The 27,198-nt window shown below is 36.5% G+C and overlaps 1 protein-coding gene across 7 annotated transcripts in view; it reads left to right on the forward strand.

Moving 5' to 3' along the window:
• Positions 1–1,512: 1,512 nt before the first annotated feature.
• The window catches only part of PCDH9 (protocadherin 9), a 703,877-nt gene continuing 678,191 nt past the window's right edge, over positions 1,513–27,198 (forward strand). For 4 of the 7 annotated variants that reach the window (XM_042838943.1, XM_042838946.1, XM_042838947.1 and 1 more), the window contains exon 1: positions 1,513–4,548. In XM_042838943.1, coding sequence (XP_042694877.1) covers positions 1,513–4,548 — 3,036 coding nt within the window. Of the gene's footprint in view, positions 4,569–26,928; positions 26,933–27,198 lie in introns of all 7 variants that reach the window. The other 3 variants (XM_042838945.1, XM_042838948.1, XM_042838944.1) reach the window with 2 other exon arrangements.

The raw sequence follows: 27,198 nt of genomic DNA on the forward strand, positions 1-27,198 counted from the left end.
TGCCACCCCGAAGCAACACATATCTCAAGGAGGAAGCGTTTGGCTGCTGCTGATTTCTCCAAAACTGGTGGTTTACCAGATGCATTGTGCTGTATCTGCTGGAACAGATCATTGCTTAGCTGCAGCAGATCATCAAAGGTAGACAACCAACGTAAGTGCAAAGTTACCCATACAGCGTGATGCATTTCATTAACAAAATAATAATCAGAGCCAACACACAGTGTATTTATCTAGGGAAAGGATCAGTATTTCGGATTCAGTTGGTGTTGGTGGCAAAGGCTCACCTACTCCCTGTCTCTGCATCCCTACCTGCATCACTCCGCTGGAAGTAATCACGGGCAGCAGCTCCCGTGCTGCTTAATGCAGATAAGGTTAGTGCTGAGGGTGCCCAGTTCCCCCAAACTGCAGGTGCTGGAGCCTTGCTCCCGGGTAATTCACAGCTAGCAGAGCATGCAAACACAAGTCCTTCTGTCGCTTTTCTTTATTTATTTATTTTCTTTTTTTTTTTTTTTTTAACCTGCATTATTAGTCTGCAGTATTTATGTGTGGCAGCTGCTAATAACATCCTAAAGGGAGATCAGTGTCAATGGAGAAAGGCTGAAAGGCTGTACCTTTTTTCCTTCCCTTATATTCAGAAAATATATTCACCCCCTCCATCTGTAAACATACTGGCTGCTCCTAAGTTGCGTTTGGAATTTCCAGCCCCCTCGGTTTAGCCCGTGTTTTAAAACAAACAAATAAAGTTTAAGGTTATTAAACAGAAGGGGAAGTATCCAAGAGAGGATACACTGGGCTGAAAGTGTAAGAAACTGTAAGTCCTGTTATTGTCTCATCAGTTAACAGGGATGTGAAGTCGCCAGTGACGACTGCTGCAGCAGCAGCATGTCCGGGTGGTTATTTCCCAGTACGATCACAGTAGTGGGGGATGCAAGGCACAGGGAACAGAGAGAAATCTGGTTAGCAAGAGCTGAAAAATGCGTATGGAAGCAAACAGCAAATGACATTTGGCAGCTGCCATAGCAGTTAGAATCCAGCAGAAGTACAGGAAGATTTTTACTTGCACCAAAAGACTGGGTGGAGGAGGGTAGAGGGGAAACGCACGTTACGGATTACACGGTGTGCCAAGAAATTATTCAGAAAGTACGTGTTGAAACTGCAGCTACCCTTAATCCTGCAAGTAGTTATTTCTGTTCTCGCTCTCTGCAAACGCAGCCAATGGGATATTAGTGTATTTGTCCAGAGGGATTGCTTGTAAAGGGGAGCAGTAGGAAAGCATACTGCTGCAAGCGTGCCTTGCAAAAACAAGTAGTAGTTGGAAATTGTGGATTTGTCATACCTTAAAAACCAATAATGCTGTTCTGTGTGGTTGTGTTGACAGTGCTGTCTCCAAATAAGAAATGAGATGTAATGCATCCTGCAGTCCATGCATGCCTCCTCTTGCAAATTGCGCATCATTTCTGTGTGGAAACCTTTGAGTCCTAAAATCCAGGAAAAGACAATAAAAACATTATCATGGACCTGAGGGAATTTTACTTGTTGACCGCTTTGATTGCCTGTTTAAGGCTGGATTCTGCTGTAGCTCAAGAACTTATTTACACTATTAGAGAGGAGCTGCCTGAAAATGTCCCCATAGGAAACATACCAAAGGATCTGAACATTTCTCACATCAATGCTGCCACGGGGACCAGTGCCAGCCTTGTATACAGACTGGTGTCTAAGGCAGGGGATGCCCCTCTGGTCAAAGTGTCCAGTACCACCGGGGAGATCTTTACAACATCAAACAGAATAGACAGAGAAAAACTCTGCGCTGGCGCTTCCTATGCAGAAGAAAATGAGTGTTTCTTTGAACTTGAAGTGGTGATTCTCCCCAATGACTTTTTTAGGCTGATCAAGATAAAAATAATTGTGAAGGATACTAATGACAATGCACCTATGTTTCCATCCCCTGTCATCAATATCTCCATACCAGAAAACACTCTGATCAACAGTCGCTTTCCAATCCCATCAGCAACAGACCCTGATACAGGTTTCAACGGTGTGCAGCACTACGAGTTGTTGAACGGGCAGAGTGTCTTTGGCCTGGATATCGTAGAAACTCCAGAAGGAGAGAAATGGCCTCAACTGATTGTGCAGCAGAACTTGGATAGAGAGCAAAAGGACACCTACGTGATGAAAATCAAAGTGGAGGATGGAGGTACCCCACAGAAATCCAGCACAGCTATCCTGCAAGTCACAGTAAGTGATGTCAATGATAACAGGCCAGTTTTTAAAGAGAGTCAAGTAGAGGTTCATATACCAGAGAATGCGCCTGTAGGCACTTCTGTAATTCAGCTTCATGCTACAGATGCAGATATAGGAAGCAATGCAGAAATCAGATATATTTTTGGTGCCCAAGTTGCGCCTGCGACCAAAAGATTTTTTGCTTTAAACAACACCACAGGGCTGATCACAGTTCAGAGGTCCTTAGATCGGGAAGAGACTGCTATTCACAAAGTGACAGTGCTGGCTAGTGATGGCAGCTCTACACCAGCTCGGGCAACTGTGACCATCAATGTCACTGATGTAAATGATAACCCTCCGAACATAGACCTCAGGTACATAATAAGTCCCATCAATGGCACAGTGTACTTATCTGAGAAAGATCCTGTCAATACAAAGATTGCCCTAATTACGGTTTCAGATAAGGACACTGATGTGAATGGCAAAGTGATCTGTTTCATTGAGAGAGAGGTCCCCTTCCACCTGAAGGCAGTTTACGACAACCAGTATTTGTTAGAGACCTCTTCCTTGTTGGACTACGAGGGCACCAAAGAATTCAGCTTTAAAATTGTTGCTTCTGATTCTGGCAAGCCCAGTTTGAACCAGACTGCCCTGGTAAGAGTTAAGCTGGAGGATGAAAATGACAACCCTCCTATTTTCAGCCAGCCTGTAATTGAGCTGTCAGTTTCTGAAAACAACCGTCGCGGTCTATACTTAACAACTATTAGTGCCACAGATGAAGACAGTGGGAAAAATGCAGACATTGTTTATCAGCTTGGCCCTAATGCCTCCTTTTTTGATCTGGATCGAAAGACTGGAGTTTTGACAGCCTCCAGAGTTTTTGACAGAGAAGAACAGGAGCGTTTCATTTTCACTGTTACAGCCCGAGACAATGGCACCCCTCCTTTGCAGAGTCAAGCAGCTGTAATTGTTACTGTGTTGGATGAAAATGACAACAGTCCCAAATTTACTCATAATCATTTCCAGTTTTTTGTATCAGAGAACCTACCAAAGTATAGCACTGTGGGGGTGATCACGGTGACTGATGCAGATGCTGGGGAAAACAAAGCGGTGACCCTTTCTATTCTCAATGACAATGACAACTTTGTGCTGGATCCCTTCTCTGGAGTTATAAAGTCCAATGTTTCTTTTGATCGAGAACAGCAGAGCTCCTATACCTTTGATGTCAAGGCAGTTGATGGAGGACAACCTCCTCGCTCTTCTACAGCAAAAGTGACCATAAATGTCATGGATGTTAATGATAACAGTCCTGTTGTCATCTACCCGCCTTCTAATACTTCTTTTAAGCTGGTGCCACTCTCAGCAATTCCAGGATCAGTGGTAGCAGAAGTGTTTGCAGTGGATATCGACACCGGAATGAACGCTGAACTGAAGTACACAATAGTGAGTGGAAATAGCAAAGGTCTGTTTCGGATTGATCCAGTGACAGGTAACATCACTCTGGAGGAAAAGCCAACTCCTAATGATGTGGGGCTGCATCGCTTAGTTGTCAACATAAGTGATTTGGGCTATCCCAAATCTTTGCATACTCTTGTGCTTGTTTTTTTGTATGTAAATGATACTGCTGGAAATGCCTCTTATATTTATGACTTGATACGCAGGACTATGGAAACGCCTCTGGACAGGAACATAGGAGACAGTAGCCAACCCTACCAAAACGAGGACTATCTCACAATCATGATTGCTATTGTGGCAGGTGCCATGGTTGTCATAGTGGTGATATTTGTCACTGTTCTTGTTCGCTGCCGGCATGCATCCAGATTCAAAGCTGCCCAGAGGAGCAAACAAGGTGCTGAATGGATGTCTCCCAATCAGGAGAACAAGCAAAGCAAGAAAAAGAAAAGGAAGAAAAGGAAATCTCCGAAGAGTTCTCTTTTGAACTTTGTGACCATTGAGGAGTCCAAACCTGATGATGCAGTTCATGAACCCATCAACGGGACAATAAGCCTTCCAGCGGAGCTGGAGGAGCAAAGTATAGGAAGATTTGATTGGGGCACAGCACCACCAACAACCTTTAAGCCTAACAGTCCTGATCTTGCCAAGCATTACAAATCTGCCTCTCCTCAGTCTGCTTTTCATCTCAAACCTGACACTCCCGTTTCAGTGAAAAAGCACCACGTGATTCAGGAACTCCCTTTGGACAACACCTTTGTTGGTGGCTGTGACACCCTTTCCAAACGCTCTTCCACTAGTTCAGATCACTTCAGTGCCTCAGAGTGCAGTTCCCAAGGAGGCTTCAAGACAAAGGGCCCCTTACACACCAGACAGGTAAACGAGCACTTTTACTGGTCTATAAGTACTGCATACAAGTGCCCGATCAACCAGTATTAAAAGTGCCAGTATGTTCTTTTTTTGTTTCAGTCTAATTTAACTTAAATATATTATGGGGGAAAAAAAAAAAACAACAACAAAAAGCAACAACCAAATAAAATAATAATAGTAATTAAAAAAAAAAAAAAAAAAAAAAACATACAAAAAACAAAATCAAGCAAAGAAAAAAAACCTCAACCACATTATTGCTTACCTGGGGCTTACCCACACATTTTCAAAATGCTTCTGGTACTTTGGATTCTGAAGATTACTGATTGTTAAAGGACTGTAGGGGTCCTTACATATGCACATGCGTATGCATAAACAGACATGTGTTGTTTTTTTTTTTTTCTCCCCAGTTTTTGACTACCCAAATGTAAATGTTATTGAAGAAAAACCTCTTTTATGCCAAATTTCATTTAGAAAAACGTGACTGTTTTGAGATTGAAGGGATGTATACATTCAATGTCAAATTTCAGAGTGAGTTGGCTTGAATTTCTTTAACAGTTCAAGCTGATATGGAACTTTATTTAGTGCTACTAAAGGGGTTAATTTTTTTTTCCCTAACAAAGACAGCTGAATTTCCAAGCTACTTCATCTGCGAAGCATGTGGTTTGTTCATAGAATATAACTAAGCCATACAGAAGTCTTCCTCTGTTTTGAGTTTAAATGATTTTGTTGTAATAGATTAAAGTTGGTATTGCATAGACAGTTCCTTGCATATTTTGAAAAAATGGCCAAAGCATACTTTCAAAAGGATTGCGTTCTCTGAATACATCTGAATTATGCAGAAAGAAGTCAGCCCATTGTAAATATTTTCTCATCTTAGTAATGCATAAGTGATCTGTCATAACTCATTTTAAACTGTGAAATACGCCATATGAAGAGGGATTAGGAGGCTGAGAAACTCATATTTCAACCAAATCCAGCATTAGTTTTTCTTAGGTCTAATAATTCCTTGCTAATAAAGATTTAAATGCAGTGCTGTCTAATTTATTTTATTGGTGCTTGTCTTTTGCCACTAAATTAGAATGTCAATATAGCCTGTAGATGGCACTAAGGTACTATGTCGCTTACGCTGGCCTGGTGCCAGTCCTGCAGTAGGTAGGAAAAGGGGGGAGGGAAGGACTAAGCTGATATTCCAGCCAAAGAACCTTTTATTTAATGGTAGTTGCACTGGGCTGGTCAGTAGTTAAGTTCGTGTGTTTACAAAGCAGCTTTCCAAGTGCTTAGCTTCCACTGCACCAACTTCTTAGGTGTTAGGAATCACTGTTGTATGCCTGTTGGCACTGCACCCTCCAAGTTATGGTGATTTCTCAGAATTTTATTAGAGATACGAATCTTGCAGAATCAAGCAAGATACATTTAGGCTTGTCTTTGCAAAAAGATTTTGACAGTAGCCAAGTTTAGGATAAAGTCATTCTCTTGCTGTTGCATTAGCCTTATCTGAGATGAATGTGGTGTACCCAGAACTGTCTTGACTTTGGGTGTCTGTAAGGTGTCACACTAACAAGATACTAAGAATAAAACAAGCACTTTTGAGGCAGTTCTGCTAAGTAACTACTCTGAGACAACCGATAACAGTGAGATACTGAAAACATCTAAGAAGGTTCTCACAAAACTGTCACCTTTCTAAGAAATTGAAGTCGTGGTGAACTCCAGTGGCAGTTTTTAAGCTGCTGTACAGCACCATATACATACTGTCTGCATAAGTTTAAGAAAAGATCTCATTTAAAACAAACAAAAATAATCTGTAGAAGAGCTCTGCATAATCAGTGGTTACTTGGCTGAAGTTTTCATGAGATTGTTTTTCCCCTCGGTTTAGTTACAAAATGTAACACCTCCAACCCACACATTCCTTTTCTGTTCAGAGATGTTGTTGAATTATCTTAAATTATCTCTCCAAACTCTATTAAGAAACTCAGACTTAATCCCCCACAGTAAACTGGGGAATTTAAGGTTTGAAATATTATTTACCTGACAGAATGTATATGCTCTGCACAGTGAAATTGAATATGAGCAAAATATAATTTAGGAAAAAAACAAAGAAACAGAAAAACACCCTACAGGTGTATTTTTAGTTAGTTATGTTCATTATATTAAATGTATTGGTTTCATTTTAATAACTGTCTATGTTTCTCTATATGGATATGATTCAGGTTTCACTGAAGTCTTATTAAATCCTTTCTGAAGTCAGCAAATATTCATATCATGTGATTTGAATCACTCCCTGCAAAAGCTGCAATATTATGTCTAACTGCAAGTATAACTCTTCCTTAGGCAGACAGTTATCTAAACTGAGTTTATGTACGTTTATTCTGTGGGGAAGGAGGAGGTGCTGCTGAGGTTTTGTTGTTTTTTTTCTCAGTGATGCATGTTACAGGAAGTAACCTTATGTCCCCTTAACACTTTTGGCTGGAGGAGAGCAGCCAACAATGGCAGTAATCATTAGCAGTCTTTGTACTATTCTTTCTGTAATTCCTGGGATTAGGATGTATCTTGACTAACATGCACTGGCACTGCAGTTAAATACTCTTTCGTAGGTCTTTCATAAATCTTTTAAATAGATTTTTGTAGAATATGTCCTTTAAGCAAAATATTCAGACTTAAAATAGAAATCTTTCTGAACAGTAGGTTAAACTAATGTTACAGTATTGGAAACACTTTTTCTTTTTTCTTTCTTTTTTTTTTTTTTTTAATTCCTCATGAAGAAATATTTTATTGTGTTTTCTTGAAATTTAAAATAATTGTTTTCTTTGTCATATGCTGGAAGTTGTAGTAAATTACTTGTAATATAAGTTTTCTGTGTGTGGTTTGCAAAGTGTGTGGGAATTGTGGAGAGTGTTGAAATAGGGAAAGGAATATAGGATTAGTATTTGTCTAAGAAATGCTAGCATCCTATGTTTCTACTTCAAATTTCTTTCAGTTCAAGCAAAATATACATTAAGTGTATCTTGCAGATGACTAAATTAAAACTGGTATGGAGATGAGACCCAAGTCCCCACTTGGACTTCATTTAAACAAAATCCTATTACTTCTAATGGGAGCTGGGCTCTAGAAATCTGTTAGAACTGGGACCTGTGTCAGAAAGCCTTTAGAATTCAGAAATCAATCGTTCAATCCAAATTTATTAATATTTTTTACTGATTCTGTGTTACTGTTGATAATTTTAGAGGAAATTCTGTGGTTAAGTCTTTTCTTCACATGTCTCTTTGAATTGCACAGGTTGATGTTTCAGAAGTACCCAGTATAAAAACCAAAGCCTTCTTAAAGTGCCTATCTTGCAGTAAACCTGGTGGATGCTCTGAAAAGAGCATTTTTGAATACTTGAACTTGGGATTGTTCTAAATGCTAATTCACATAATTAGGAGTATGGAAAGGATGTTACACACCACCAGCTCATATAGCTAAGCTTCCAAAATCAGTGTTATGACTCATAAAGAATGCTGAAATCTATGCAGGCTTCTCAATCAGTGTTCTTTTCAGAATTTGATTGAACTTTAAAATGCACTTGAAATTAGTAAGTCAGTACACCAAACAACTGCATAGAAATATAGTAGAAAACGACATGTATTCTTCAGAGTGAAAGGCCTTTTATAAAAAGCAAATAAACAGACAAAAGCCTCCTACTCAGTATCATTAGGTTAACAACAGATTAAATAATAAAAGAAATTATGGCCAATTTGCTGTGGTTATCCCAGTTTTAAATTATAACTTTATTTAATCAGATTTGAAGCACAGCACTGGCAAATAAAACAGTTTGTAAAATAAGTTTCAGTGAAGGTTTTGAGCAAAACCTTCAGTCTACATTCCTAAGAAAACAGCATTTAGAAACGTGTTTAGCTTTCATTTAAAGTGATGGGAATAAAGCACATCCTTGAAGTCCAAATGACTTCAGATGTTGTTTTCAAGAAAGACCGCACACAGTAGCTCTTATGAGTCAAGATGATGATTTGTAAATTCTGGAAATGTGTATAGTTTCAGTACTTTCTGGAAAGCTGAAAATATGTTGTCACTGTCCTTCTACTTCTGTGTTCTGATGGTAGAAATTAAGGATTTGGGGCTGAACGCATTCCACACTAAAGTCTTTTGGTTTTTATTTTTCTTTTTAATGATATAGTCAATAACTATGGAGCTTCCTTTGTTCCTTTTTCAGTCAGTGGACTTTTTGCCTGACCAAGGAATGAGTAGCCAGGCTCCTGCTGATCAATGCAGATTACTTAAGCTTATCACATAAAACTTTCTGTTGGCAAATGCAGCTGATATTGTCTTATACTGCAATGTTTAAATTTGTAACTTTGGGGTTTATATAAGAGAAAAAAAAAAATGCTGAAAATGTTAATAACTCTAATTTGATATGCCAAGAGTGGGAATTTCAAGATATACATGAAGGAAAGCTGCATTGGAACAGCTGTATAGAATTTACATCACTTGCAAATATTAACGTTTTGTAACCAGTAGTTTGGGGACTACTTGCCTGGAAAAATGCCTGCATGTAAAATTCAATTGTTTCTAGGTTCCATATATTTATGTATCTATATACTAAAATATTTGAAAAGTTGAAAATGCACAATGCATTTTCTTTTTATCCTTGTATAACTGAAAAATAGGTTAACGGATTTTGCTCAACTGTCTAAAGAAATTCATCTTTCAGCTGAGACCAAGCATGGAAAATTTCAGCTGAAAAGAAGAATTTTTCAGAAAGTTAAGAGCATGTGAAAACTGGGGGTTATAATGGAAATCTGAACATAACCTTAAGCTATAATACCATTTTCAGTAGTGACAGTAGAAATGCTAAACTAGGGTAGGGAACATTCTGTGTGTACAGATACAGACAGTCAAAGCTTAGCAAGCTTCCTTGTTCTTTAAATGTTTCCCATGCAAAAGAATTTTATCGGATTCACTGGGGTTTCATCTGTACTGAATGTGCAAAACCAAAATTCCATAAATGCTAATAAATTTGTGGCACACGTGGGAGAGTGAATTGGATCCGGAGAGTTTAATACTATTGGAATTCTGTGATAATGTTCTTTTGTGTATCGGAATAAGGAAGTGTCCTTCTTGTTTCCACTTCAGATTTTCACTTCCAAAGAATCTATTCTTCTAGCACAGCAAAAACATATCAGCCACATTTTATTGACAGCAGTTTTATTGTAGCTAGAGGCTTACAGTAAGCTGTTTATTGCTGTTCCCTAACTCAGTTGACAGCAATTGGGGAATTAATTTTCTTGCCCCTGATGTGCTTTCTTGGGTATAAACAACAGATGTTAAAGATATGAAAACTGTGACCCATTTACATGTGGCAACTCTTTACGGGCACAGCCTACCTGTTTGGAGTGCAGGTTTCAAACCCTAAGATTTCCTTCATCAGTTCGAGGATTCTTATTTTTGCAATACAACTTTTCATCTGCACACATTCTCTTCAAGGACAAGTACGTGATACCTAATGGATCAGTCCTCATCTAGGTGAATTCAGTTCAAGAGCAGCTGAGTTCAAGTTTCATTTATTTCAGGATGTGCTGTATCTTCTCACTTTAGGATCGAATTGTACCCAATATGCGGAATATAACTGACCAAGTGGATCTGCCTGTTCTAGGTGATACTCGAGTTTTGGTGTCACCCTGCAAAATAGCAAATTTACTTTTGAAAATATACTCAGAAGTTTCTTCAGTTGATTCTAAAGTGGAGTTATCTGAAATGCATTCTTTAATGTCCATATCTTTGCCAAAGGAAAAGAAAAACAAAATCACATATTACTTTCTTCTTTTATTACTGTTTTGACTTTATGGCCTGTGTTGGAATGTATGCAGGATGATTCATTTTAGTAGACCGATGTGTGCATTTAATCTGTTCATTTCTGTTTTACATCAAATAGCATTCCATTGACTGGAAAATGTTTTCTCAGTCTCTAGATGAGAAATGAATGAATGCTATCTGCTATCATATTTTACTGAAGCTGAGAGTGGGAACATCTTTGTTTCCATTGGTGTCTTTTAGCTAATCGTTTGCTGCATAAAGGGTGGCTTTAGTGTCTCACTTAACTGAGATTTTAAGTGCTTGTTTTGACACAAATATTATTGTAACTGTTCTTTTATAATTAAAATATCATATAAAATAGTTCCTTCTAGAGTAGCTGCAATATTTTTTTTTTTTTTTCTAATGGGTGGTGTTCTATTAGCTATGAAAAAAAGGCTGACCTAGGACACCGTAAACGTATTACTACACTCTTGTGTTGGTTGTACAGTTGCAAAAACTTGAGATAAATTGGTCTGCTTAGCAACTTTTACCTATACAAAATCACTTGTAGATTATTCCTAGGATGTGAGGAGTCAGCAAAGCATTTGGCCCCGTGTAATTTTGGTATTAATTTCATGTTGATCTTAATAGAAACATTTGTGAAATCTTTCTCAGTTTTTCTCTAACTTTCTTGGTAAGGTAGTTTAAAAATCTAATTTGTAGTCACACTGAAGTGTTCAAACTGTAGTCTTGGAAGTGTTGCTGCCGCTTTTTCTTACCTGTAGTTTCTTTTCTGACATGTGAGTAAAAGTGAGAGATCTGTTTTAAAGTTGACGTGGGATTTTTTGCATCTCCTGTTGACAAAGAAGGACAATTGAGTAATTTAGCAGTTTTCAGGAAATGACTGAGAAATGACTGCAGTTCGTGTGTAGCTTCTATAGTTTCCTATGAGATGATGTTGTACTTTCGCCATTTCTTTTGTGAAATGCCACACTGATTTTATTTATATATTTTTTTGTGTGTATATGTATTAATATTTCTACTTGAAAGTTGTTCTCGAATATGCACAGTTCTTGCTATAACAGGAATATAAGGAGCCTTTTCTTAGAGTAGCTGTTCAGTATTTGATGTTAAATCCAAATTGAAATAAATCTGCTGATTAATGCCATCTGTAGCTCTTCCTGATGTTAACTGCTTTATAAAAAATGTAAGATAATACCAAGAGAATATTTTCGAAATCTAAAAAACATGTAAGATGAGTTGGGACTCATATGAACTAAAAATCATTTTATTTTGAGCAGAATTTGATAAAATGTGGAAGATCAGTTATCTAATTTTTCTTCCTTCCTTTATTCCTCACCCATAATCACAGGAACAAATCTAGTAGCAGCTTAAGACAGCAACATCTCCCTGCTCCAAAAAATTTAATTAGATAGTCTCTCTGGCTGATAGCTGTAAGAAAAAAAACAATCAATATTGATTTGTAAAATGCTTTGTAGACACAAACTGATTTTCTTTCTTTCTTCTTCATTCCTTCTAACCAAATTAACTGTGAGATACTACCTCTATTTTACATTTTGCAGTATATTCATTCTGACTATGTCCTAGGCTTTCATATGTTACTGATTCTGTGGGGTTTTTTTTCTTAATTGTTAAAAAGTCTTTAAAAACTGCTAATTCGATACTTTCTGTCAACTGAGCTACTTTAGTAGTTTTATTTAGCCTTATTTGGTCATATAGCCTTTATTACTCTTAAAAATCTAAAAGGAAATTCACGCTTCAGTTGGTAATGATAATTCCTACTCTTAACACCTCTTATAGATTGGTATCTGGCAGCAGTGTCTTTTAAATGGCTGAACCTGGCAGATGTAAATTTCTGCCTTGACATCCATGCTTCTTCAAAGCTTGCAAGTCAGGAAGACAACTGGGTTTCTCAAGGAAAGGTGTTTCTATCATACATGCTTCTATATATGACCTATTTATCAAGGTATTATAATGAAAAGAAATTAAAGATTTGATACTGATCTTCATTTTAAGCACTGAGCTTTTTCTGAGTCTCCTTTTCCCTCTAGAATTTTTTGGAAGAAAGTTTAAACACCTTGGCTTAACAGAAATGGGTCTTGGAGCTACAGAAAAAAAATAAATAATGCAGAATTGTGAATTTTAATTACAGTGAATTCCTCCTTGATACGTAAAATAAGGTGTCTTCTGAAGAGTAGTATTAAACCCCTGGCTTTAGTACTTTTCCCCAGTCAGTGTTGTGCCAGTCCGTATTCTTGCAGCATGTAATGTTATGTTACGTTAATGTAATGTAATGTATCTGAAGATGCGCCCAACTTCCAACTGTGGATCTAGCCTAATTTCTGCAAATGATGTTCAGAAATAGCAAACATCTTCCTTTGTATAATTTTCCACAGTATATTTAGCTAGTAGCACCTGTGTATGCAGTACATGATTTTGCTTCTGTTGATACTGTGGATGGATTGGTATGGCGTAACTTCAAATTGTATGTCAAATCACTGATGCTTCTCTGGGTTCACAGTTTACCCCTTCTGAAAGAAAATACTCTGTTTCAACTAGTTGCAGTAGCTGACCAATGCAGTAGGGTAAGATACATTCCACACTGGTGAAGACTGAATACAGTGAAGAGTGTGTGCCAGTACTTTCTGTTTTGTTAGTAGAGAGCATGAGCCAGTCTAGCTTTCTTACTGAAGTCAGGAGAAGGATTTTAAGGGTAGGTATTTCTGTAGGTAAAAATATCATTTGAGTAGTGTATATGCCCACAGAAGATAGACAATGTGCTCAGTTACCTTTGGGAAAGTCTTCTTTACAACATGGATTTAATACAAGGGCTACTGGATCAACTGAAGCATTCTTTTTCTTAAGTTGTTATCAGGCCATTTGCACAGCTGACTATTTTAGGAAGACAGTACATTGAAACCCCAGTTATTTTGTTTTGGTACTGTGCTAAACATTTCTGTTTTTCCCTTCCCTGATAACTCATTCTATGAATGTAAGTAGAGAAAAAGGAAGCTGTAAACTTTTGATCTCTATCCTCTGTTATGTCTGGCCACTTGTATCACAGTGTAAAAATGCTTCTTTTACTTCTCTGTTTTAGGTCCATAGCAGTATGAATTTTCAGTCACTTGTCAGATTGTTCACTTTCGCCATTTCAGAAATAGAGGTCAAAATATCATTGAAGTGCAAGTGTTGCCAGTAAGAGAATTTGAAATTACCTTCAGTTTGTGACAACAGTACCCTGAAACATGGATTGCTCTGAAGCCTGCAGAATCCAGAGCAGCAGGAGTTAGACCATGCACCAATAGTGAAGTTGTAGTCGTCTCCCATGTTTTTAACAGCTGCCAGATAAATATAAATAAATAAACGAAATCTGCATTTGCATAAGGACAGTAAAACTTGCCTGTTGAAATGTAATCTCTGCTGCGTACAGGAGATGGACTTTCCTATTTGAGATTTCATCAGCTTCATCTCAGAAAGCTGTTACATCTGTCAAACACTTCAGTTTGAAATGAACACCTGATTTTTTTTTCTTCCTTTGTGTGCTACAAGAGCACCTGGTTGTCAATCAGTAGAAATACAAAACGAGTCAAGATAGATGGTCCGCTACTGTGATTGGCATTTTATTTTTATTTTACAAGCCTTTTTTCTTCTTCCAACTGTGATGACTAAAAAATGGCAACACTTGTCTATACTGTGAAAATAGATGAAAAAACATGGATGTAGCAAAGGGAAGTGAGCTTTGATTCACTTTGATCCTGTTTCTCTTCACTTCTGATAGCCGTCCTTTCAAGTATTAGAACAGTTCAGATGGACAGCTGCAGGAATTGTAATTGAGTATTGCTATGAATTGTGAGAATGGCAATCTCAAGTGGTAAGTGATTGAGATTTAAATATATTATATGACTGAAATTTAAAGACTTACTTTTTCTTCATTTTTACTATAGAATTAATGCATTGCAACAAACTGTATGCAGCCCATAGTATTTACCTGGTAGAGCAAGACTGCTTCTGAATGAGCTGTATGGGCTTTCAGATACCTCCTGGTAAAGGGGCAGTGCAGGACTTGGAGTAATTTAAACCTCTTGATAGTTTTGCTTATTAATCCACTTCCTTGATTACAGATCAGAACTTCTGTTTCTTGATGTGAATTTTCAATCCCTGGACTAAGAAACTGTCAAAAAGGTAGACTTTTTTTGAAGAATATTTAAATGATAGATGTATTTCCCTGATTCTGTTATTATCTATTGATAGCAGCCCTACTGGACATCAGTGGATTTCACTATTACTCAGTGTTGTTTAAATGTAGGCTTTGGTCTTCTCCTGTGCTTTAGCAGTTGATTAAGAAATATTCTAGTCTGTCACAGAGTATGAAGAAACTAATGGCATGTGAAGTATTTTAGTCTTTAAGATCTACTGTAAACGATATGAAAAACAGTGTCATTTGGCTGATGCTTAAATACATCCCTTTCTTTTATGATATACTGTCACTACCCTTTCTTATTTCTCTTTTTAATCTCTTCTTTCTTTCTCTGAGTAATTTATTTATTTATTTATTTAATTTTTAATTTTTTTTATGCATCCATTTGTACACATTAGAAATTTGATACTTCCTCTCAAATATTGTTGCAGCAAATATTGTTACAGAAGTGGCACATTTGTGTACAATGTGTTGTTACAAGTTCAGCTTGTAACCACACATTGCAATAGATACGGACTGATGAACCAATTGGCTTCTTTAAGATGTGAAGAACTGAAGCATTTGGAACCATATCAAGATAGAAGCGTAATATGGAAAGTAAAACACCTTTTTAACTAGCTAGATACTTGGTTTGTCTTGTTCCAATATATTTAAGAGAATCCAATTAGAGCAAATTATAGTTATTATTACACATTTGAAAAGGAAATGAAATTCTGCAACAGGTAACGCACATTTTCTATCTGTAGCTTGGTGGCTTACTAAGTTTGTGTTGCAAAATTTGACAGCAGAAAAACTAGGATCTGACTTCATAACTGTGGATTTGCAGCTATGATAACTGGGACAGTATCTTCTGGTTAAAACTTAAACACAGGGATTGAAGAAACGCAACCCTAAGTTGCATATCAGAATCTGAAGTGTCTTTAACTTAGTGGACTTGTAGTACTAAGAGTATGAATAGGATGAACAGAACTGGCTAGTATTTTAATGTTATGCACATACCTTTTAATACTGACAAAATCTGATTCATTTGTGATTGATACCATATAGGCATGTTACGTGTGAGTAACGGAGGACTGAAGCAAGTTTTGTGCGGTGTGTTGACTCATATTAATCGTATTCCTTCAGTGCAGGTAATGTCTGTATTGTAAAAATACGAAACCAAAATCCTCTCTATCCATCTTTACCTACAACTGTTGAAGTATAGTGCAATACTATAGTACAGGTTTTCCTTCCAGATATTACCAGTTATTTTTGTGGCCATCCTGCATCTGTCATAGTTAAAACCAGCACACAAAACAACTCTTTGTTGTATATTTTGCTTGTTGCTGTTGTTGTTGGTTTTTTTTTTCACTCTCCTGCTCCCCCCTCCCCTCAAGGATTCTTCATGCTTTTCTCACAGGTGGTATAATGCATTCACAATTTGTAATAGGTGTGGTATCTCACTGAGACTTAGATAGAAAATTGATTTTAAAAACAGCTACAAAAAAATGTAACTCACAAAGCAGAACACTGGAGTTTGCAATTTGGTAACTGGATAGTGCTACTTGAATTCAGCAATTTGAAAGGGAGGTTGGAGTGAGAGATGAAAACATTTATGTATTGTTACATTTTAAAATGATTAAAAGCTCTGTGTGGATGGATGTCTGGACTTGCAGGAAAACTTAGCCTTTTAATAAGAAACCTGGCAGTGCTGGAATGATATAAAGAATGCCACTGATCCTTGAGTCTGCTTGTTTAAAGCAGCATGCTGAGCAGTGTTCAACAGAGTGGTTTCATGCAATGCCTTCTAAGACAATTTATAGACGGTGCAGATTGATTGCAGGCCAAATACTTCTTGTTGCCAGTTAGGATTTCTGTCTGTTCTAAGTATGTCACAGAAATAATTCCTGGTTTCAGAACTATCATTTTCTGGATTAGCAGAGACCAAATTGAAAAATACTCTGCATTCACCATCTCTCAATTGGTATTTTTAAACATTTGTAATGTCCTAAAGCTAGAAACTCAGCCTGTTTTAACTATTGTTGAAGTTCATTTCAGCAAGCCTCTAGCCACTGAAGAACATTCTACTTCCTGCAATACTCAGTGAAGGTAGCTGGGATTCAGGAGGATCCTGTGCACTTTGTGCTGTTGTTTGATACTGTTCATGACTTTTGGACTTTGGTAGAGGTGCTGTGATAGTACTTTCAATTAAAAGCCATAGGCAACAAGCATAACAGAGGGAAGCCTTCAGACTACTTAGTATTTTGCCATTTTGTCAACTGGAGTAAAACTAGCATGAGAATAAATTGACTGTGTTAGTTTAACTGTGATCTTCACCCAAACACTGCCTATGAGACCTCAGCTCTAGCATAAAAGCCCAGCTGAAATGTTGAGGTGCTTTTTTGTGCTTGCTTAAATTTATCTCATTTTCTTTTGAAAGCAGCAGCATTAATTCTACTCCAGTTTTAAAGCCTTAAACTTTGGTTGCTCGTCTTGGATTTTCATTACTTTTACGTGTATACAGTAACATAGAAAATGAGAAACCTGCAAAACGAACAAACAAACAAAACTAAAACAAAACAAAACGTGCATATCACTGCATGTAACATTGCTCTGCAACTATTTACCACTTCATTAGTTTTTTCAATAGCATAGATAAGTTAGCATTGTCATAAAATTTGAACAGCTACCACAACCAGCTGAAGCTTATAAGCCGAAGCATAACAACTTTCACAAACTACATTAACTCTTGCAGAAGAATATACAATTTTGTAAATAGCAACAACAACAACAACAAAAAAAAAAGCACATGAATTTTTATATCTATATAGCCAATTTGTTTGACATTTTCTCCAGTAAATTTTGCTGCTCTCAGAAATATTAAGAATACAAAGGGAGGAATTTATTTTTTGTCTTAGTCTGCATAACTCAATTGACTGAGATAGAATTGGTCTCATTTACATTTGGACTGTGCTGTACACTCATTGCTCTTTGAACATCATGTGCCTTTTTCTCATTTTTGTTAGGGTTTTATCTTCACTGCAGAATAAGTGTATTTTACATCAAAATTGTTATTGTGAGGTAGCTGTCTAAATGTAAAATCCATGTGGAGAGAAGAAGCAGGTATTTTGTACCTTGATGTAGCTGGTTGAGGTCAGCTCTGAACAATACACTTGGGGTTGATGTCAGCTGGCTACGTACAGGTGAAACTATAATACTTTATCATTAGCAGGATTTTATACTGCATTATCTACTTCAGTGTAAAATCGTTTTACACTATCTTGCAATGTAAAGGTGCCTTTGAGGATATGAATTACATGTGTACTTATTTTAGGTTCTTTCATGCTCCTGAAGTGAGGCAAAGTGAATCTCTGCCCTGCTGTCTGGCAAAACCATACAGTTTAGTCCTGTGGTTGAAGCATAAAGTACAATCCATATTGAGCTTTCAGATTTATCCCAGGTGATATTAGCAGACATACACCTAAAAGTTCCTGCCAGGATTGCAATACTATCTGATGTAACTGCAGTGCATTTTTATGACTTCTTCAATTTTATGCTGCTGTTTTGCAAACTTTGCATAATTACATCAATGATTACAGGTTCACACAGTGGTTATAACTCATACCCCAAAAATGGAGTGGTATGAAGCATCAAAATCAAACATTAATTTAATGCAGACCATTAAGTTGTGATGTTGATGGTATAGATCTGCCTGTATTCAATTTGTACATCACTAAGCCCCAGTATTTTATAGGGAATATGATCAGAATAAAACTTTTTATCCACAGTCTACTGAATTTTGACAATAAATGAGTAAAATTCAAACAATAGTACATCCATAACGGGGTAGGTAAACAGTCCTCAGCTTGAGTTGTCTTCTTCAATTTTTCTGTGATGTATTTTGAATCTGCCTTCTCCTAAGAATGCACTGCTCAGTATATGTCTCCCACCTTTGTTAAAATGTCTCCTGAATTTGCCCAAAGGCTTGAATTAATGTCAACTGAAGGGTTTCTATTCCATTAAAAATGCCTCTTCAAGATTTGCTGTTTTTCCTAGTAAGCTTTCTGGATAAACAGTTCTTCTATATGTTGTGTTTCTTATTTAACTTTAAAAAAATCTCCCTTATATCTCTTAAATTATTCCTTTACCATTGTCTCCTGTCTTACTTTTTTTTTAAATTTAAATTCAGTAACGTTTTTTGTTCTTTCCACTTCTGAGCTTTGTAGGTAATTTGCTTGCCTCGTGTCCTACACAAATATTCAATATGCGACTCAGCTAAGGATCCTCTCCTTTTCAGTATCTTTCTTTATTATTTTTCCCCCCCAAACCAAAACAAAATCAAAAAAAACACCAACAAGACAACATATTTTGTTCACCATCAGTAGTTACTCAGCTGGAGACATTTCCCATTTACATGCGATACCTGCTGGTTGCTGCTTCCAATTACGCCATATACTGGAAAGCCGTGCTGTTGAAGTATTGGAGTCAATGTTATAATCAAACTATTTACAGTGCTAGCAGTATCTCATGAAGGGTTCTGGACATTGTCTGATTTCTGCCATAAGCAAAATACTGACAAGTCCTGCTTTGTTTTGCTGCTTTTTCAGGTGGCAAAAAGCTAGACATACATTCATTATATTGTAAAATCACAACCTTCGAGATCTTGCTGAATCTGCCCTGCAGCTATTTATCACATGATTGCAGGGAATGAAAATAACATTTTTCCTTCTACTAGAATATGTTGCTAACCTTGAGGCAAGATAGTGCATAATTTTATGTGTGCCTAGTCTTGCTGTTATATATAGACTGTTCTGAGATGAATCAGTGTTATCATTTCCCAGAATTTAGCACTAGCGTTTTACCAGAGCCAAGGAGATTTCATATACTTAGGCTCTTGGCTGCGACAGTGACCAGGGATCCCAAGTCTGAGTCACATTTACACTAATGCCATTAGTGTATATAGTCATGGAAAAAGGCCAAGAAGATGCTAATATCATTTACTCCCAAGTTAAGAGGTTTTTTTCTAAGGTTAGAGCTTGCGTGTAATAATCTTTGTGCTAAAGCTATCTGAGCCCAATTCTGATTGCGTATCCATAAATGTTGTATTTATGAAATTAGAGCAGTTCTATTGATGGTTTTGCTTGTAATCAAGAGAAGAATCTGTCTCCTCACATCTTTGTGTTAATCCCTCTTTCTTCCAGGAAACTGAAACATCTCTAAGACTCTTTTCTTTCCTGCGACACCCATCCTTCCCTTGTGCTTTCTTGAGTAATCCCTGCTTTTTAATATAAAGCATTAATTCACTTTAAATAGCAGGAATTAGGGAAACCAGGTCTCAGTCCCTCGTAACGTTTATGAATTTAACCATCAAAGCCTACCTGGTGCATTTATGAGCATAGCTATAGTCTAGGCTTGCAGCTAATACACAATTCTGACTTCTTGGTTTAATTTATTCATAAGGTGATCTGCTGTATTAAACATGTTATTATAATTTCTGATATTACGTGGGTACTTTCTGCCACGGCCCATTTTCGAGCCACTTAAATACATAGACAGCATTCTTTGAGTATTGTTTAAACATATTCAGAATATAGTTTCCAAACTAGGTTCACTGTGTTTCAGTTTTTAACATTTGTGACACTTTAACATCTTAGAAAGAGCAGAACAGCTTGAAATTTATAGGAAAAGTGTTGAGGAGTAACTGATGAAAACAACTGTATTTGCAAATCAGGGCATAACCATCGTTTTAAGAAATAACGTACTTCTGAGTGTAGATGTGTTAGGATTGCCTGTGCCCTTGCAAGATCCTGTACAGTTATAAAATAGACGTATTTATTTTCTAACCAGGGAAGGCAAAAGAATCGTATTTTAAGTCCATGGATCGGTGGCAGTTTGAAGTAGTTTAGCACAATAGTGAGATGCATTATGCTAAATCCAAAGCCATTGGAGCTTCAGATTATGCTGTTCTAAATTGCTGTGTGAATTTATTTTAGGTGTTTCTTAGTTGATTAAAGATTCATAGAAACAAAACAAAAAACACCAAAACCAAACCAAGGAAAAATCAGAAAGAGAAGTTTGGTTTTACTATGTGTGTCAGGATAGCTATCCCAAAACATGAAAGCAGCAGCCTTCCTTTGCAGACTTAGCAGAGGCAGAGAATTAATGATAAATTCTGTAGAACACAGTCGGGCAAAATGCCCTCTTGTTTTATTGAGAATTTTGTTTGCTTGAGATCTGTTTTCCCCTTATCTGTGAGTTTCTTGTACAAACTGTGTTGACTCTGATCCAGTAAAGTAGAGCAAGCTTCTTAATCTGGCATGTTAAATAAAAGCTCAGCTGGGAAAGGAATGCAGCATTTTGTCTTTGCATTTCAATTGAGTTGAAACTTATTATTTTAAGCTTAGGCTGTGATAATAATCTCTGAGCCATGTAACATCACTTAGAAAATTAGGTGATAGATGCTTGGACTGAATGCAAAGATATGATGGGACACAGCTTTCCTGTTAATAAAAACACAAATAAATAAATGCAACATTCAGACTTCCATATTCAGTTATTTGAAGCAACTCAGCTCTGACTTGCAGCACTCCTGCTGTTTTGAGTCACAGACCTTTCTTTCAACACAGACAACAAATTATGCTAATCTGCATGCTGGGCAAAAGCCCAGTTGTGAACAGCTGAAAGTCTAAAAGAAGTTTCACTTTTCACCACATCCTAGTTTTGAACTGCAACAGCTAAAGCAGAAAGGCTTGCTGCATCTAGAAGTGCGTGTTAGGCCATGCACCTCTTCCCTGAAATTCTGGCATCATTTTTTCCTCTCTTTTTGCCTTTCACCAGGGAAATTACTCATGTTTTATGCTGGTGGAATAAGAAAGACTTGGGCTTTTAATTTTAAAGCAAATGTATTTTTCTTTTCCATTTGTGCTGAGACTGTACTCTCTGCCAACAATATGAAAGGAAATCACCAAATGTTCTGTAACTCTTTAAGCAATTATCACTGAATACTATGTTTCAGAGAGTAATGAATAAATAAACACTTAAAACTTCAAAAAGAAAATCTAGCACAAATCATAAACAAGCTACTGATGCAAATACCAACATACATAATTTTTATGTTAATTCATATCAATTATAAAATATAAATACATTGTCAGTTATCTTAGGAATGACTTAGAGTATCTTCTTCTCCTGTGGTGAATGATGTGAGGCTGCATCTATGCTGAATGACTGTAACCTACTTTATCTCCCAGGAGTACTAATGATACTCAGTTTAATATACAGAAATATTTATTAAGAAGCTTACCAAAACAATATGGTGGGCTTAGACTAAGATCATACCTTAAGATCAATCCTTGAGTTGTACTCTGAATCATAAGAAGAAACAGACTATGTCAAATGGAAAGTGAGAAATAATGTAATCTAACCAATCTGCACGTTGGCAAAGTCATTGTACGCTGGCTGAGAGTTCTTTCCTATTCTCAGTTCATGTGGGTGTTTTGCACAATACTGAAGAACTGGCCATTATGATTATGCATGTCTTTTCCTGGAAAGCAGAAGTATAGGCAGGTTTAGAGAGGTCTTTATCAGCAGGTTAGTTACACAGTGCTGCTTAGAACCAGCAGGAAGAATATACAGTTGGCTGTATAAGTACTTGCAACAATGCTTTGTTGGGAATTGGAGTACGTAAGAAAGCGCAGGGGGGAAAAAAAAAAATTCTTCCTTCACAGATTTTATTGCTTCCCCTGAAACCTTCTGTCCATACTTCCTGTTGATTTTTGAACTCTCTGGAGTTTTTTGCTGTTTTTTTTTCCTCATATTTCTGGGAATTGTGACTTTTTAGAAAGTTATTGAAAGTTTTGCGACTCCTGCTCTTTTAGCTGAGGCTTAACTTTTCAATCACTTTAAAGTGCCTTGGTTTTTCTTCCCATTGTCTAACCAAAGACAACTTGAGTTTTTGCTTTTTGTTTTTTTTTGGTTTTTTTTTCTCTCTCTAGTCCCAGCTGGAGGCTTACTGATATCGCCTTTGTTTATTTCATGGTGGTAAAACGTGGAAGTATTCACACAGAGTAACTTTTGCTTGTTATGTGGTTAATCACATTGAGGCATAGATAGGTCTGTTGCGTGCACTGGCTTGGGCTGCTTTAGAAACAGTTAATATTAGCTGTGTATACCTTAATTTATTTGCCTTTGGAATCTTAAACTTCAAAACCTCCCTGTTCCTCAAACCAATCAATTACATTCAGTTTGAGAGCTATTTTGAACAAAGCAGGCAATTACTTATATGGGATATAACATTGAATTGCCCCTGAAAATGAATTTAAAAAGAAAATACCTGTTTATAAAAATTGAATAAATTCTGAAATATCTTATGATAGAGAAATATAATTACTACTGTTTTAGTAAAGGATAACTGAGATTAAAAAAACAGCATTGTAAAGATGGCACACATTTCCAAATCCAAGAATGGAATGTGAACTGAAGTCTATAAATATTAGATACAGTGGGCCTTCTTTATAGGCCTGTGAATTAGATATAAAAATTGAAATTTCCATGGAAGAATACTGAACAGTTTTAGAAAGATGAGAATGCCAGCACAACATCAGCAGTTATTTGCATAGTATTGTCAGGGACAACTATTCTGGAGACAATTCAGTGAATCAGAGTGTTTGATTAATCAAATCAAGTCTCTGTTGTAGGAGTGCAAAGAGGTTATGTCTGCTGGCAATCTGATTTGAAATCAGATGTTTATGGATTAATGAACACAAGAAAATTGCTTCTAAGCCTCTTTTCAAGCAAAATTCTTGGTCTTTAGAAATGTGGGTAAGTAGGGAATGATTAGCTGGGTCTGACAGCACATTTATCCCTTCAAACATGCACTCTTTACAATTAAAGAAAATCTAAGCAATTAAAAGCAGACAAAATAAAGCAAAGAACAAAATTTACAAGCTGTGTTTGTTATTTTATTAACATAAGGTGATTAAGCAAATTGTAATCATGGTTTCATTACATTCTAATTGAACGATAGCAGATATAAAGATAACAGAGCTATATTATTTCATATCAATGAGGATCTATCTCACAGTCTGCTTTTTAAAGGTAGTCCAGGCCACATCTTGCACTATTATTAAGTAAAAGAAATAATTAAAAATATATGAATCTTTCTTTTTTAACAGTTGTTGTTCATTACATTATCTTGAAAACTGTTAACAGTGTGGATATTATAAAAGGAAATGTGTAATCCATTTGAGCATAAAGGAAAGTTCTTCAGCTTTCATAGGAATTGACTCAGAAATAATTCAGGTACAATTTTGTGTTCCCTTTGGTCTCTTTCTTCTCTGAGAAGGCTATCCGCTTTGGTTTGATACTAAATTAGTTATATCTAAATGCCACCTTCATTTCTGCCCCCACTGAGCTTAACAGTTAATTTTCCAGGCTAGAATAAAGAAATCCTTGCTTTCATATTTTATCCGATCCCCACGGTGCAATAGACCAGTAAGAAGTGTGTAGTTCTTACCGAGTTAAGAGAATAGGAGTGCTTCTCTGAAGAAAATTGGCTGGCTTTCACTCATACATAAAAAAACGATCAATTAAAAATAGAAACAGCTGGAAGTGAACATCTTCCTCTTGTCAAAGGTGAAAATTGAAGTGTTCTCTGATTTGATTTTTCTTTTTTTTTAAAGATAATTATAATTATTTTTCAATTATTCTTTTACTCACTAAAGTAACAATGATGGCATTACCTGGTTGGGCTTGTTTTTCAAAAACTGACTGTGCAGAATTTGAGGTAACTGCATGGACAACTGTGCACAAGATAACAGAATCCTAAGTTCACAGGGGAGTGAAATTTTTATTAGAACAATCTAGGGAAAGCCAGTCATCCATTAAAATCTGTGAGAATCGTACAATTGCTACTAAATACTTTTGAAAAGCCTGCCTTCTCATCTCATATTAGACTCGGGAGGATCACAGAACTAAATCCTATGGGTGTTGGCTGCTGCTTCACCTGAACGCTCATCTTATCTGGAGGTTAAAATATTTTCAGTGGAAACTTTAGTGATGGCAATCTGAAAAGAAAAAAAAAAAAAAAAAAAAAGAAAAAAAAAAGCAAGATTTCAGCCATATTGTTTTAAAAAGCATAACAGGTGATTTTATATTGTTCAAGGAGAAAATTGGTGAACTTTGATCGAGTTTCATACTACATCATCATCTCAAAATTGTGCAACTTTTAGTTCTTGTTACTATACCTCAGATTTTTTAACCTCACTACCTTTGTTAATTTTGTATAAATTTATAGTTCTAGTTATTTATTTGAGCAGGAAAATAGTTCAGGCAAGGAGAATGTGGTGTTGCTCAGCATATTGCCTTACCATCATGCATATGCATATGCATGTGCAGACATGTTACAGATACACATCTGTATGCATATACAGGATTATATATACTTACTGAAATATTGAAAAGGTTCCAAACCTTAAAAAAAAGATACAGTACTGTCCAAGGGTACATTAGTTCTAAAGTTCATGTACTGCTATTTAGTTAATGGTAAAAGAGTCATAGAAAACTCACAGTCAAGTTCATCACTTTCAGAAAGACTGTTACTTCTCTTTTCACTTACCCAAAACTGCTTTACATGTTCAAATTAAGACCTAGTTCCTCAGATAGTACTGGACATTCTCTGTGTTTGTGAAAACAACTGAGGGTCTAACTTTATGACATTTGAAGATTTCCTTTACAGGATAAAAATAGATGCCAGACATTTGTCTGAAAATGTTGTGAAACTGCAGTCCAAAACAAGATGAGACTTGTCCCACACAGACATATTGTGCATATGCAGCCAGGATGAGTATGTGCTGTAGGAATGCCTGTAAACAGAGTCATCATAGAAGGTGGAAGAGATGATCAGTTTGAAATTGACAACCTCCTTAATGGGCATTTCACAGACTAAATGAGAACTGAACCTGCTAGGGATGTCACTAAGGCATTGGCTAGCATGCAAAGGTAAAGAGTTTCTAACTGTAAGAAAACATGAGATGTGTCAATAAGAGTAGAGTTTCTAACTGTAAGAAAACATGAGATGTGTCAATAAGAGTATTTATTATTCCATTTGGGTTTTCTTTCATTTTATTGTTTGTTTCTTGGTGTTAAAATCTTCAGGATCAGAACCACACGCAAGTTTGCTCCTGTAGGAGCTTTGCAGATATTTTCAAACCTGGGAAATATTTTCAGACTACAGTACTGAGCTGAGCTGTCAGATATTATGATTTCCATGTCAGGTTTATAGGACTATTGCACTGTATTAGAAAATAAAATCCTTGTCAGGATCATGGCCTGGCAAAGTTGGGCACTGTATGTGCTGATGAGAAGGCCTGTCCTGAACATTTTCTTAGACAAAGTCTATGTGTAAACGTTGTTTGGGCTAACGTAAGCAGCAGTGCAGACTGGTGTGGCTTGTTTTGAAGTGCATGGTATTTACTAATACTAATACTAATACTAATACTAATACTAATTTTAGAGAACTCCTAAGGTCAGAATTAGACACATAAGCCTTCTTTTGCAGTCAGATTTCTCTTTCGGATATTGACTGTGTACTGTTGTTCAGCATGCATTAGGATCATTTACACTAATTGCATCTGAGCCTTTTATTTTCATATAAGAAACTGCACTTGGCTAAGTGTTTTACCAAAGGAGTATCCTGCTGATTTGAAGTGTTGGAAAGCATACAAAGCTGTGTGACTGGTATTACTGGCAAATCATTTTTTTATTAAATTCAGCAGTGAGATCTCAACTGATTTTAAAACTACTCATAGAAAACAATTCCAGTTTTCCTTTCAGTAAAGAATTTGTTAAGTTTGGGATAGGCTTCAGTAGCCCCATCAAACTTGAACATGATTCTTCTGAACAGAATTTTCCACGTTGTGCTCTGTGCCCATCAAAGCAAATGAATAAAACTAGCTCAGTGGTAGTGCATACTCCACTTATGGGTCAGTAAGTTTCATTCTACCAACAGAATGCTAAGAACCTTGACTGATGTGTGCAGGGCAGGTAGATTGTATCGTCACATTCATGACTGCTACTCTAGAACAGAGAGTAAAATCTTCCTAGAGTCTTAAAGGACAAGATATCAGTGAAAGTCAAATATTTCTAAAAGACAAGTCAGATCTTAGAAATAAAATGTTGCAGTGTTAAATGTCTGTGATAAATAGGAAGAGCTTTATTTTGAAGTTTCCTCTATTTAGCAGGTGATTCTGAAGATTTGTCTGTTTCTTTTTTGTTTGTTTGTTTTTGTGATTTGCGTATTTATTTGCCTTTGTATATTATTTCAGAATTAGAGTCTCTAAATATGTAGACCATTTTTTTCTTATTTAAGGATGTCATTTGGATATATCTCTCAGCACAAAGCATAGTGTAGTTAATAAACGAACAAGCTTTTCTGTAGAAAATTCAGTAGATGATCAATCACAAATCCTGGATAAGAGCTTGTAGCTGTTACTTTTTTGTGTCAGTAGAATTACTGTAAGGTTTACGGCTTCAATATAGTCAAGCAGATGCAAGGCTGATTGTTGTTGGTTGGTTGGTTGGTTTTCCGCAAAGCAAAGCAAAGCAAAGCAAAGCAAAGCAAAGCAAAGCAAAGAAAAGAAAAGAAAAGAAAAGAAAAGAAAAGAAAAGAAAAGAAA

Source organism: Centrocercus urophasianus, unplaced genomic scaffold, assembly GCF_019232065.1.
Source record: "Centrocercus urophasianus isolate 14NV4802_14NV808 unplaced genomic scaffold, USGS_Curo_1.0 seq_9, whole genome shotgun sequence".
NCBI classification, from domain to species: domain Eukaryota; kingdom Metazoa; phylum Chordata; class Aves; order Galliformes; family Phasianidae; genus Centrocercus; species Centrocercus urophasianus.